The 13,471-nt window shown below is 38.3% G+C and overlaps 1 protein-coding gene across 1 annotated transcript in view; it reads right to left on the bottom strand.

The window, feature by feature from the left end:
• Positions 1-1,786: 1,786 nt before the first annotated feature.
• Positions 1,787-13,471, bottom strand: part of ATG12 (autophagy related 12) — a 28,257-nt gene continuing 16,572 nt past the window's right edge. Inside the window, exons 3-4 of the mRNA XM_054589939.1 lie at positions 6,104-6,166; positions 1,787-5,403 (exon numbers count right to left, since the gene is read on the bottom strand). Of these exons, the coding sequence (XP_054445914.1) occupies positions 5,344-5,403; positions 6,104-6,166 (123 nt within the window). The 3' untranslated portion in view covers positions 1,787-5,343. The remainder of the gene's footprint in view (positions 5,404-6,103; positions 6,167-13,471) is intronic.

Here is a 13,471-nt window from a genome sequence, read left to right as displayed (position 1 = left end):
TTTAACCCTACCGGAAGCCCTTCCCTCCCAAAACCCGGCGCTCGCACCAGGCATGGCGCAATTTCTTCCCTGACCTTAACTGGGCGCACTTTGGCCGCCCATCCCCACCCACCCCTCTCTCCGCACCCTCCCCCCGGCCGCCGTTCCCTGAGGCTCCTTTCGGCCGCAGGGGTTCGCGACCTAGGACGCAGACCTCGGGGGTTCTGAAATAAGACTGCAGGGGGTGAACGCTGAGGAAGGAAGGGGACCCATCCTTTCAAAGAGAACTGAGGAATTGCGAAGAGCTTGCGAAGGTTGAGGATGGATTCCACTCCCAAGATGGAGATCTGTTTCTGTGGATTGAAACTGTAGATAATATGCTTCAAGCTAGGTGAAATGTGTGCCTTCCTTTAAATTCTTAAAAACTCTTAAATTGAATTTATTGGAGTGACATTGGTTAATAAAACTACATAGGTTTCAGGTATACAATTCTATAATCCATTATCTTTATGTTGTATTGTGTACTGTTCTGAAAGCACATTTGACAAAGGAGACTCGACTGTGGAGCCAGACTAGAAAAACGGTAAAAGGCCAGTTATCCCTCTTTGATATTAAAATCAAACATAACATAAAAAATATTCAGTGCAAAGACCCGATGTTTCATTTTATGGTGAAAAGAAGCTCTGTGTTTTTTTCCCAGCGTAGTAATTTAAAGTGTTCTAATTAGACTATTTAAATCTTTCATTTCTAGGAATGTGCTTGAAGGAGCCCACTGTTAATACCTATACGGAAACACATTTCTATGTTGTGCACAGCACTTACATGCTCGGAGAACAAGACAAAAACAAAAACAAAAACAAAAAAAAAGAAAAATGTGAGGGAAAGAAAAAATTCAAGTATAGATTCCTTCTTTCTCATTAATAGACTCAGAGAATAATTTGGATTCAAGGTTATAAAAGGTCTAGACTTCTGGAAGAGTAATCCGTTTTTTTCCCCTAGACTTCACTTCAATGTATATACAGGGGTGGGCAACAGGTTTACAGTTGTGAGTACACGAAAGTTTATTCATTATTGTACTATTTATGTTGTCTTATATCATTATTTATGATTTATCTTTTAGGTAATGATGGCTGGTAACGAAACCTGCTTTTGCCCACCCCTTTATGTATGTATATATAACACAAATTTACTTGTGCTAACGGCATTCTTAGGAAGTGCAAATGACAGCTCAATCACCATTGTTCAGAAACGGCTTGGGAAGGAAAGCACGCCAGAAGCCACCCTTTTGTGATGTGTGTAGCAAGGAGAGGCTCTAGTAACTTAAGTGGAATACCTAGTTCCAGAGAGGTAGTAGCCTACTGCACTCTGCATTGCCCAGGGCAATTGATTTACACATTTTTAAGTCATTGACATCGGTAGATATCTAGAGAAGGGAACCAGAATTATCAGAAGTCTGGAAATACACATCCAACTATTCATTCAATACACTTACAAAGTCATGCACTACATGCCAGGCACCGCTCACAAAACCAAGTCTCTGCCCTCAGAGAGCTTGTATTCTAATGGAGGGGAGGCGCAGGCACCAAGGAATACCATATACAGTATACATGATGAACTGGACAAATACTGTATACATTTTACAATGGAGGAAAACTAAAGCAGGGGGAGGAGAGTTGAGGGTGGTGTTATTTTAGAGGGACTTCAGGGGAACACTCTTGATGATGTGATATTTGAGCAGGGACTGAAGGATGTTTGTGAAACTTCCAAGTGGAGGAAACAGTAAATACAAAAGCCCTAGGATGGGAGAAAACTTAGTTTTTTAATAACAACAAAGATGAACAGATATGCGAAAGTGGGGACTGCAGATCACCTTGTAAGGTCTTCAGGTTTTGTTGTTACGGGAAGCCATCTCATCATGCAGGCACTGTTATCCTCTCACATCATCACAAGGAAGGGAAGAGTGTATTTTGAGAGACACCATTCACATCACTTTTATTACATCATAGTTAAAAAACGTACCATCTGTAGGGTTCAGTACTACCCAGGGTTTTAGGAATCCACTGGAGGTCATGGGTGAGTGGGGACTACTGCACACAAATTTTCTTTACTGTTGTTTTTCCAAATTAAACCATTCTTTGAAAGCCACACTTTATTTCATTCACTCAATTTATAATGAATTACTGATTAGGTATGCATAAGTATTATGTATATGGGTACCAAATAGAAAATTTTAAAAATCCTATTTTTAGGGACATATGTGGATACAATCATGAAAGGGTGTTGAACACAATGCTTACAATGTAGTATGGAGCAGTGCTGCAGGAGTGGTCGTTTACTGTAACTGTTTTTATGAGGGAGAGAGTATGTCCCTTTGACTGATTCAGACAAGCTTTAAGAAGTTAAAACGTGAATTAGGTAGACGCAGGAATTGAAGGGGTAATGGTAAGTGCACTTTCATAACTGAAAAATAGGAGATGTAAGAAACAGAAAAAAGAAGGCAGGTTCAGGGAATAGTGTGGTTTGAATGTTTCAGGGGAATTACTTGTAAGACTAAACCTGCTGCACTGCTTTCCGAGTACTTTCCCTCCCATTAGGTAGTGTGCAGCTGACCTCCCTGGTGCCAGAAGCCTACCCAGTATATTATAATCCTTGGAAAATGAGATAGAAAATGCATGAAAGGCAATTTTCATACCCCTTGAACACTGCACTTTCCCACTTTGGGTTACATACAACTAGTTGACTAATGCTATATGATGGAGGGCATAGTCTGCACTTCTTTCAGTTTTGTAATGTGATTTGAGTAGATGATATTTAAGATGCCTTCAGGGTTAAAAAGTCTAGAAAATTAGATTCCAGGAAGTATCTAATATTATTTAGCTTACCTTATACCCTAAGTATGAGAAACTCATTATGAAGTCCTAGGTATAGTCCAATAGTCTAATAATTACACATGCAACTGTATGTTGTAGGTCATCTTTGTACAGTAAGATAAAGCATGACATACTGACATTGATTTTCTCATAAACGGGGAAAACAAAATATGACCTGAGGGTTCAGTCCCCCCTCCAAGTTCAATTACAGTTAACAATTTAAACCAGATATCTGCAAAAGTATTTGTGAATTGTATATAAGGTTCCAGTCACCCAATAACGTATGAGACCCAGGCTTACAAGTAGATGTTGCAAAGTTAGTGTAAAATGATTCACTCTTTGGGTAAGGATTAAGAGATAATAGTGTAAATATGGTTTGTAATAGTGTAAAGCCCTATGCTATGTTCTTCAAGGTTATTAGGGAAAAAAACCAAGCACGGGATATACATATTTAGCTAACCTTAGATTTAATCAATTACTAAATTCTTTAGATTAAAAATTAACAACTGATGTCACAAATTCAAACTCAAGACGTTTTGCTTATTGAGGTAGTAAATAGTCCATCACCTGAAACCTTAGTAATAAATATAAGTGAAACACATTTTTGTTAACTATATATGCATATAAATATTTTCACATCCTTCAATAAACTATAAATGAAGTTGAGTTCTTTTCTATATCCAACATATGTGACTTGAAAATACTTTCCAGTTTTCAATATGTATACAAATTTCTTACTTAGTCTTACAAGATAAATTTGCACAGTTTAACTTGTATTATTCCACTGCTAACTACTAGGTGTATTAAGTTATTACACAGGAACATCGGTATAAGGGGACTTAAGAGTCCATTCTTGGACAGAAAATGAGAACTGAAAAGTGATTTTATCACCATAAATTCAATTGTTCCTTAGTATCCTTTAATGCTAATGTATGGCAGATCATTAACCATAAAGTACATTCTAGGATTTAACGGACATTAAGTATAGTACAAAGTCCCCTGACAAAACCATACCATGCCCATTACCTTTGAAAATAAATACTTAGAATTCTTGTCACACTTTAGACCGTTTTGATATTCCATTCAATTTACTGAAATGCCTTTTTTTTTTTGGATTCGTGTCTAATTTTTATTCTGGAATGTAAAGCTCTTTTTAACTATAATTGACATACAATATTATATTAGTTTCATCTGTATAGCATGTTGAGTTTTCATATTTATACACCCTACAAAAATGATCACCACAAAGTCAACTATCCATGTGTCACCGTACAAAGTTACTGTGATATTGTTGACTGTATTCCCTGTGCTGTACTTTCCATCTCTGTGACTTATAGTTTTGTACCTCTTAACCCCCTTCACCATTTTTTGCCCATACCCTACCACCCAACCCTCTGGCAACAATCACTTATTCTGGATCTATGACTCTGTTTGCTTGTTCATTTGTTTAGTTTTTCAGATTCCACACATCAGTGAAATGACACTTTTTAAATACTATATTACAAATATAGTACAGAATAGAGAAAAAATGTTAAATCTCACTTCAAGCAAATACCACTCTAATAGCATTAGAAAAAAGGTACTTTTAGTCACGGCATGAAATATGCATTAAAAACTAGGCTTTTTCCAGTAATTCTTTCAGCATTTTCAGGTTGAAAAAATTCATTATAAAAAACTCAAAGATGTTGTCACCTTTACTTGAGTGCTTTTGACACTGTAAAAATAAGAGAATGTCACCACAACTATAACCACTGGGGCTCAAGACTCATCAAATGATTGGACTGAAATTTGTCCAAAATTTGTAAAATTCCTTTTGTTTTCCAATAAAAGTTAAATCTAAACCATGCATATTCTCTAAAACAGTCTTCCAGTGTGTTAATATACATGTTGTCTTGGCTAGATGTTTGCTAGAAATGAGCAGGACACTTTTTTCTTCCATTATCATCTGGCAAAGATGTAAAACCAAATGTCTCTTTCTGCCAGCTGGGCTGCCCTCTACTGGACTATGTATGGTAAAAAACCAGCAGGACAATGAGATTTTGTTTTGTAATACTGTAGGTATAAATATAAATGTCCATACCTTGAACAAATTGAACTTCCCAGAATAAGCACAAAAAGAATACTTTAGTAAACTAAACTGACTTTTACAGTGGAAAAACAGTAAGCAGAGTGTTAATTCTACAAGTAAATAATTTTAAGAACTGGTAACAGAGGCTTTTACAATCTTAGTCTCCTTTTTAACATCTTGGAGGCATATAAGGAGAAATAGCTGTAGTACTGGGTATACTCTAATGTCAATCTTTTATCATGATTTCTGCAATGCAAATCACATTTTTGTGACTCTATGAATTTTCAAAATGTATAAACATGGGTCATAGCAGATTAACATGCTGAGTAGATCATATTCACAAGTCTCTTTCCAAAAGTGTCAAAACTTTTCAGAGCTGTTTCCTTTGAGAAGGTTCATTTTAGGTATCAAGATCTTTTCTGTAGTTTATCCCCATGCCTGAGATTTGCAGTAATGTAGGACCAGTTTACCATCACTGCCAAAACACTACAAAAAGAAAAAAAGGCAGTAAGTTAAGCTTAGTTTCATCTAAGAATGACAAAAACTAAGGAAAAACAATGTTACATGTATCATAAATATCCTCATACAATGTACATGTAAGTTATCTATAAAGCCATTACTTTCAAGAGATACAAAGTGCTACCAGACACATATTAGTAATCACAATGTTTAATAAAACCTCTCCTTTAAACTTCACAGGCATGGAGGAGCTTACATATTTTAATCCTGTCCCTTCTTTACATCTCTAACTGTAATGTATATACTGTTTTAAACTACTGGTGTTACTATGTATATATATCATAATAATTATTGCCATGAAACTGTAAGAATGTTAAATGAAGTCATGAAGTATCCTTTTAAATTTCTTAGAGGCAAATCTGGATTACTGATTATACAAACAATGTAGAAAAAACAAATTAGGTAAAAAAGAACTTATTTTCTGGGTATACGTCAAAGTCATCTTCTGTTTGTATTATTCATTCCTTAATTCTTTAATCACTGTATAATTTACTGAGATCCAGCTACGTTTAAGGTGTTAGAGATATAACAGAAAACAAGAAAGTAACTTCTCCCCCTGCTCCGAGAAGCAATTAAGAACAGCATCTCTTAAAATAATGATGGTATTAATAATAATGCTATTCACAGATATGCACCTTGCCTTAAGAAAATAAAGCAGTTGTTTTACCTCATAGAGGGTTCCAACTTCCTGGTCAGGAGAAGGGGCAAAGGACTGATTCACATAAATAAACTGCAAGAAAAAAAAGGTGGTGATTCATTTTTAACAGTATCCTGATTAATTTGTACTTTTCTGTGGTCCAATCAGCCAGCTATTTCAAATTCTCTGTCTTCGGAATTGAAGAAAGTGTCCCTAAACTCCTTTTTCTGATAAATTCTCATAAATTAGTTAACTAATGAGATCTTTACGACGATCACATCCTTCCTGCAGGAATAAAAACAGAATTTTTGCTCCTGGAACAGTGGTTCCCACTTATTATAACTAAAAACTTTTAAATATTGTTTTTACAAATAGCTTTTGAAGGTTTATTCAAAAAATTATTGAAACTATTAATTTTCCCCATCAGTCATTAATTAATGACAGAATTTTTCCTAAAATTTCACACACATAGCCTAAAATCAGATCTAATATTTGAGAGAGTCTGTGCATTTTTCTTGGGTAAATGGCATATCCAGTTGGATTTTGTTTTACTTTTACAATCATTGAAAACTCTTAAAGGCACTGAAATCCAGGCTGGGTGCACTACTGTAAAATCACTTGTAGCCAAAGAGGATTGGAACACAATTGAAACCTCATGTCCTTATAACCTTATTCTTTAAGGGATTCATTGTTCAATGTTTCAGTTTAGTCTTGTTTTTACTAAAACGTTCTAGTAAAGGTATCCTCTGCTTTTCGAAAGTTCATGTTATGAAAGACCTGTATTAGTACCAGTTTTCTCTACCTGAAGAAATCTGAAGAGGATTTTCGCTTTTATGAAGAAAGCAAAAATAGCATTCAGCATATGTTTTGCAGTGAGCCATTACAGAAAAAGTGAGATTGGCTCGACCCAGATCTTTCATGGGGAACTACATGCAGTATCTCAGCATCAAGTCACCAAAGCTTTGGGCTGTGTCTGTGAGCATCTGTCCTTTATCTTGATTTTGTGCATCCATTAACAAGATGTCTCCTAAGATATCAGAAAGCCTAAGGAAGCTCATAAGAGTGTTATACTTGGTATAAAATTGGATATAATTAAGTATATTTAATATGATTTGGAAGGTTATTTTGGGGGGTCTGGGTATGCTCAAAATTTTTCCATATAAATTAATGGTAATTGCTTATTTGCTTCATGCCATTTTGGCTTAGGAAAAGTTTTATAGGAATGCTCTTCTTTCAGATAGTGGGGGAAACCTGTCCTTAAAAAATTCCTTAAGATACTGAAACAAAAGGCCACAGTGTCAAAGTAGCTTTTGATAATTTCTTTTTAGAAACAAATTACTTGTAGGTAACATAATCAACTTTCCTTTGTCTACAGTCAAATTCTAAGACTACAATTTCCTGGGCTCAACATAATCTTTAAAATACAACAGTATTAGAAAGTTGGTTGACAGACACTATTTGGGTCACCAACAAAAACAAATATTGTTTCCACTTCTCCCTTAGATGATACAGTGTGGTTGTTAGGAGTAGAGGCTCTACTGAGGCAGATCTAGGTTTGAATTCTGGCTCTAAATACGAATAACTTTTCTCAGGCTGTTTCCCTATTTATAAACATGGAAAATAACAGTACCTATTGGGGATGCTGGGAAAGATAAAATGAGATGGTATCAGGGCCTGGTACATGTATTCCACAATTTTAATTATTAAATTATTTAAAAATAGTTAATGTATAAATATAAATTTTTGGATAAGGCTGAGTAATGTCTTAACAAAAACTTCAGAAACTTAACAGAGATCAGTGCACATTTAAATGTGAATTTCTGTAATACAGATTTAAGAATTTGCCTTTAGCTCCTGGCAGTTCAACTATGGGTGAACACAGATTTTACTCTTCTGGTACAGTTTACATGAGAAAGGCTCCCAGTGACAGCTCTTATTTCAGTAAACATTCACTGAGTGTCTGTTATGCCAGAGGAATTGCCCAAGGTGTGGAACTATGAAGATTTTGTCCCGTTAATGAGTTTCCATTCTACTGGAGAGGCAGGCACATGCAGGTGCCTGAATATAGATGAGAAAAGAATATAGATGAGAAAAGTGCATCTGACCCTTAGGTGTGTAGTACACAGAATTGTGATATTAGTTTAGCCTAACCAAAACATCATGAAAAACCTCCTTGAGATGATAAGATTTCACAAGGTGGAAAGGATAATTAGGACTTTATAGGCAAAAGTAAGATGGTTTTAGTGTTACGGGGAAAGTAGAACAATAGGAACTCGATGTGATTTGTAACAGGAGTCAGAAACCGAGAGCCCACCGCTGCCAGAAGCCTGCAAGAGTCACCAGGAGCCACTGGGAGCCAGGATCTGGGGACTGTGGTATTGACTGGGGAAGGGGCTGTCGGATCTCTGACTCCAGGTGCCTCTGGAACTGCGAACTGGACAGTCTCAGTGAGGAGGCTGTGGTTCGGCTCACGAGCCACGAGCTCTCGGGGTAGAGAGAGACAGCCAGGGTGGCGCTGGCCACAGAAACAGTGTGGCAGGAGCTGGCCTGCCCGAGGCTGACAATCACTGGTGGGAGCGCTGAGAGCACCCTGCCACTGCCCCATGTTATAGTTTATCACTGTGGGACTCTTCCCAGCACCATCCAGGAGCACCCACAGAGAAACTTCATCTCATACTGCCTGAGGCTCTGGCATGCGGTGGCCAGCCCTGACTGAGAGAGGCTTTGTGCTTTTTATGGAGAAGGAGCACACGGAGAACAGGCCCCTCAGATTTTGGTGCTGCAGTGAGGGGGTCACACAGAAACTCCTCTTGAAAGAGGAGTTGAGGCAAGACTCAAGACTCGGCAGGGACCCTGTGCTCACCTGGGCCTGCCAGGAGCTGAACACCTGAGATTCACTGCAACCAGGCAGGTCACCTCACAGGCAGGTGTGCCCAACCCCCAACTGCTGGATTACAGGCTCTACTGTCACTGAGGCCAGGTTCAGGAGTCCCCTGCTGGGCGCCTATCAGCAGGGGAAAGACCAAAGTTCTGAAAGTTTCTACCAGACACTACAGCTACACTCCTCCTGGGGCCATGATCCACTGAAATCATCAGCTCAGAGACAGAGACAGGTGCAACAAGGGAGGTTCAGGGCCCCACTCAGTCTCTGTGCCTTCACAGAGCTGCGGTGTGCACCAAGCAGAAAGAGCTGCATCTTTTACTCAGTTTGGCCCCTCACAGGAAACAGATAGTTCACCAGAAACATATATTATTGGAAAGAATTGGACAGACCAAGTCGTGTTGTGAGGGGCCGGGGAAACACTCTCATCATCTTCCCTGAAAACTGAAGAGCACCCCCTGGGGGTGACCCAAGGTTCCCATTCTCCCTACGGCACTAGAAGCCCCCTCTGGAGAAGGGTGGCAATGGCACTGGCAGTCCTCTTGGGTCATTAAATGAACCACTTCTGGGACCTGGGCTGATAGAAAGCAGGCAGGGCAGAACAGTGGGGACCAGCCAAATCTGAAGGCAACAGCCACAGACTGTGGATCGCTTGTAGTCTCAAACAGGCTGCCTAGCACCAAGACTAAGACACCATCTGACATTACCAGGGACGGAACCAGAAAGAGAAGACGGGTAAACCCTGGACTCTACAAAGACAAACTGTACCATGTTCTTCTTCATTATTTGCGTTATTTCTTCTCCTGAATAGCTTTTTAACATTCATTTCTTTTCCTTCAAGTTTCTGCCTATTATTTCACTAGTTTTTTTATTTTAGCTTATTTTAAATTTCACATTTTGCTCTTCCCTTTTCTTACTCCATTTTATCTTCTTCCTCTTATTTTTTTCTTTTAAGTTTATTTTTTCCTCCAGCTACTTGTTTCTATTCTATTCTTACTATTTCTCCCCTCTACAGCCTCTCAAAACCATTTTTCTTGTCATTAGTCATCTCTAGACAATGACTAGACATTCTTTTTCCTATCCTTTAAATACCCTATTTTCTCTCCACCTTTATGAATCTTCACTTGTTGGTTGTTGACGTGGTGGCTATTATTGCATTTCTTCAATTTTATTCCTAGATCTTCACTATTTTTGTATTTCAAATTCCAAATTTTACTCTTCCCCTCTCCTACTCCAATTTGCTTTCCTCCTGGCCTTTCTTTTTTTTTGTTTCAAATTTTACTTTTGCCAGCCAAGATAGAAGCGTACGTAGATACACTTTGCTGACTCACACAGCCAAAAGGACAACAAATTTAAAAACAAGAACAACCAAAAGAGCCACAAAATTGAACTGCATGGAAGTCTGGTAACAAGTTAAAGGAGAAACATTCATCCAGACTGGTAGGAGGGGTGGAGGTGAGCAGCCTGGGCAGAGAGGATGAGCAGTAAGGCAGCAGCTGGAGGACCCAGCAAGGTGGTGGCTGGAGAACCAGGTGGTCTTATGTTTGCATGCAGATAAACCAGGAGGAACAACAGGGGAGCAAGACAAACCATGCAACCCAGGGTTCCAGCATGGGAAAAGAAAGCCTCAAAACCTCTGGTTGTAAAAACCTGTGGGGGTTGCAGAGGCAGGAGAAACTCCCAGCCTCACAGGAGAGTTTGTTGGAGAGACCCACAGGGTCCTAAAACATACACAAACCCACCCACCTGGGGATCAGAACCACAGTGGCCCAATTTGTATGTGGGTGGTAAGGGAGATACCATAATTACATTACCCATGATTAAAGATAAGCCAGCCAAGAGCCAAGCAAGTGGCATTGTTCCCTCTCTGACCCTTCCCCCACATAAAACACCACAACACATCAAAGTGGGTTGCCCCGCCCTGGTGAATGCCTAAGGCTCTGCCCCTTACAAGTAACAGGAATGCTGAGACAAAGAAATATGGCCCAAATGAAACAACAGATTAAAACTCCAGAAAAAATACAACTAAGTGATGAAGAGATAGCCAACCTATCAGATGCACAATTCAAAACACTGGTAATCAGGATGCTCACAGAAATGGTTGAGTATGGTTGCAAAATAAAGAAAAAAGTGAAGGCTATGCAAAATGAGGTAAAGAAAGATATACAGGGAACCGACAGTGAAGGGAAGGAAACTGGGACTCAAATCAGTAATTTGGGCCAAAAGGAAGAAATAAACAATCAACCAGAAGAGAATGAAGAAACAAGAATTCAAAAGAAATGAGGAAAGGCTTAGCAGAGGCTGGGACAACTTTAAACGTTCCAACATCTGAATTATAGGGGTGCCAGACGAAGAGGAAGAGCAAAAAATTGAAAACTTATTTCAAAAAATAATGAAAGAGAACTCTCCCAATCTGGTGAAGGAAACATACTTCCAGGAAGTCCAGAAAGCTCAGAGTTCCAAACAAGTTCAATCCAAGGAAGCATACACCAAGGCACATCATAATTACATTACCCAAGATTAAAGATAAGGAGAGAATCTTAAAAGTAGCAACAGAAAAGGAGATAGTTACCTACAAAGGAGTTCCCAGTTCCCATAAGACTATCAGCTTATTTCTCTTCTCAAAAGAAACCTTACAGGCAAGAAGGAGATGGAAAGAATGATTCAAAGTCATGAAAGGCAAGGACCTACATCGAAGGTTACTCTATCCAGCAAAGTTATTGTTTAGAACTGAAGGGCAGATAAAGTGCTTCCCAGACAAGACAAAATTAAAGGAGTTCATCATCACGAAGCCCTTATTATATGAAATGCTAAAGGGACTTATCTAAGAAAAAGATCAAAACTATGAACGGTAAAATGACAACAAACTCATAACTATCAATAACTGAACTTAAAAAAAACAAAAACAAAATAAGTAAACAACTAGAACAGGGACAGAATCACAGAAATAGAGATGACATGGAGGGTTATCAGTGGGGGTAGGGGAAAATGGAAAAAAAGATACAGGGAATAAGAAGCATAAATAGTAGGTATAAAATAGACAGGGGGAGGTTAAGAATGGTATAGGAAATGGAGAAGCCAGAGAACTTAAATGTATGACCCATGGACATGAACTAAGAGGGGGAAATGCTGGAAGGAATGGGGGTACTGGGTGGAGGGGGATAAAGGGGAGGAAAAAAATGGGACAATTATAATAGATCAATAGAATATACTTTTAAAAAAATTTAACCTTTTCCCTGTCTTAGCCTGGTTTTCATTCCTCACTCTTAGTATTTCTTCTCCCTCTATCCTCTCAAAATCACTTTTCTTTCCTCTAGACATCTCATAATCTTTTTTTCTTCCTTATTTCCATTCCACTAGTATTAATCTTTGCTCATTTGTTGTTGATATTGCTGTGGTGGATCTTTTTCTCCAATTTGGTTCTGAACTTTTTCACTATTGTTTAAAAAGTATTTTCTCTTAAATCTCATACTTGACTCTTTACTTTTCTTACTCCGTATTGCCTTATTCTCTCCACTTTTAACTGCGATATAAATTCCATTCTTTCTTTTACCTTGTTTCTATTCTCTATTCTTATTATTTCTCCTCCCTCTACCCTCTGAGAATTATTTTTGTTAGTCAGCTCATATTCATTTTTCCTTTAACAGTCAATTTCCTTACACCTTTGTTGTTATTTGCTCATTTGTTGCTGATAGTGTGTTTGTGGTTGGGGATTATTACTATGAGTGTGGGTTTTGTTTCCTGAGTTGTTTTGTTTTGTTCTGGCAGCACCTACACAACAGAACACAAAACGTGGTGGGAGGTGTGACTCTAATTCAGCTAGAGGGAAGAACCCATCAAAGAATGATCCAACAACCAAAACCCAGTGCAAGAAGAAAGCCCACATAAAGGGCATCCCAACAGCATCCAGCTCAGGAAATTAAGGGGGCTGCACCACTGACTCCCACAGGTCTTCTACCACAGTAGGTCACACCACAAAGACAGGGAGTCACAGAAGATCAATCTAATATGCAGAAAGAAACAAGAAACAATTAAAATGGGGAGACTAAGAAACACCCCCAATCCAAAGGAAAGGAGGACTCTCCAAAGGAAAGGAGGACTTTCCTGAAAGAGTGCTAAATGAAATTGAAGCAAAGAATCTATCAGACACTGAGTTTAAAAAAAAAATGGTTATAAGAATCCTCAAGAAGCTAAGTGAGAACTACAAGGAACTGTATAGAAGCTACCTGAAATTTACTGGAATTACATCAGCATGAAAAAGGAAAGAGAAACTATCAATAAGAGCCAGGATGAACTGAAGACTACATCTGAAATGAAGAATGCACTAGAAGGAATTAAAATCAGGCTCGATGTAGCAGACAATCAAATCAGCAATTTGGAAGACATGGTTTTCTTTCTTCGGAAGAAAACTCTTAGACAAAGCAAAAAAAAATGAAAAAGACTTGAAAAGAAAGAAGAGGATGTAAGGGAGCTGCAGGACAACATGAAATGTAACAATATCCATATCATAGGGATAA

Source organism: Pteronotus mesoamericanus, unplaced genomic scaffold (assembly GCF_021234165.1).
Source record: "Pteronotus mesoamericanus isolate MK-2021 breed Mesoamerican mustached bat unplaced genomic scaffold, CSHL_Meso_final scaffold_167, whole genome shotgun sequence".
NCBI classification, from domain to species: Eukaryota; Metazoa; Chordata; class Mammalia; order Chiroptera; family Mormoopidae; genus Pteronotus; species Pteronotus mesoamericanus.
Note: the sequence above shows the minus strand (reverse complement) of the source record. Positions and strands in the feature narration are given on the sequence as shown.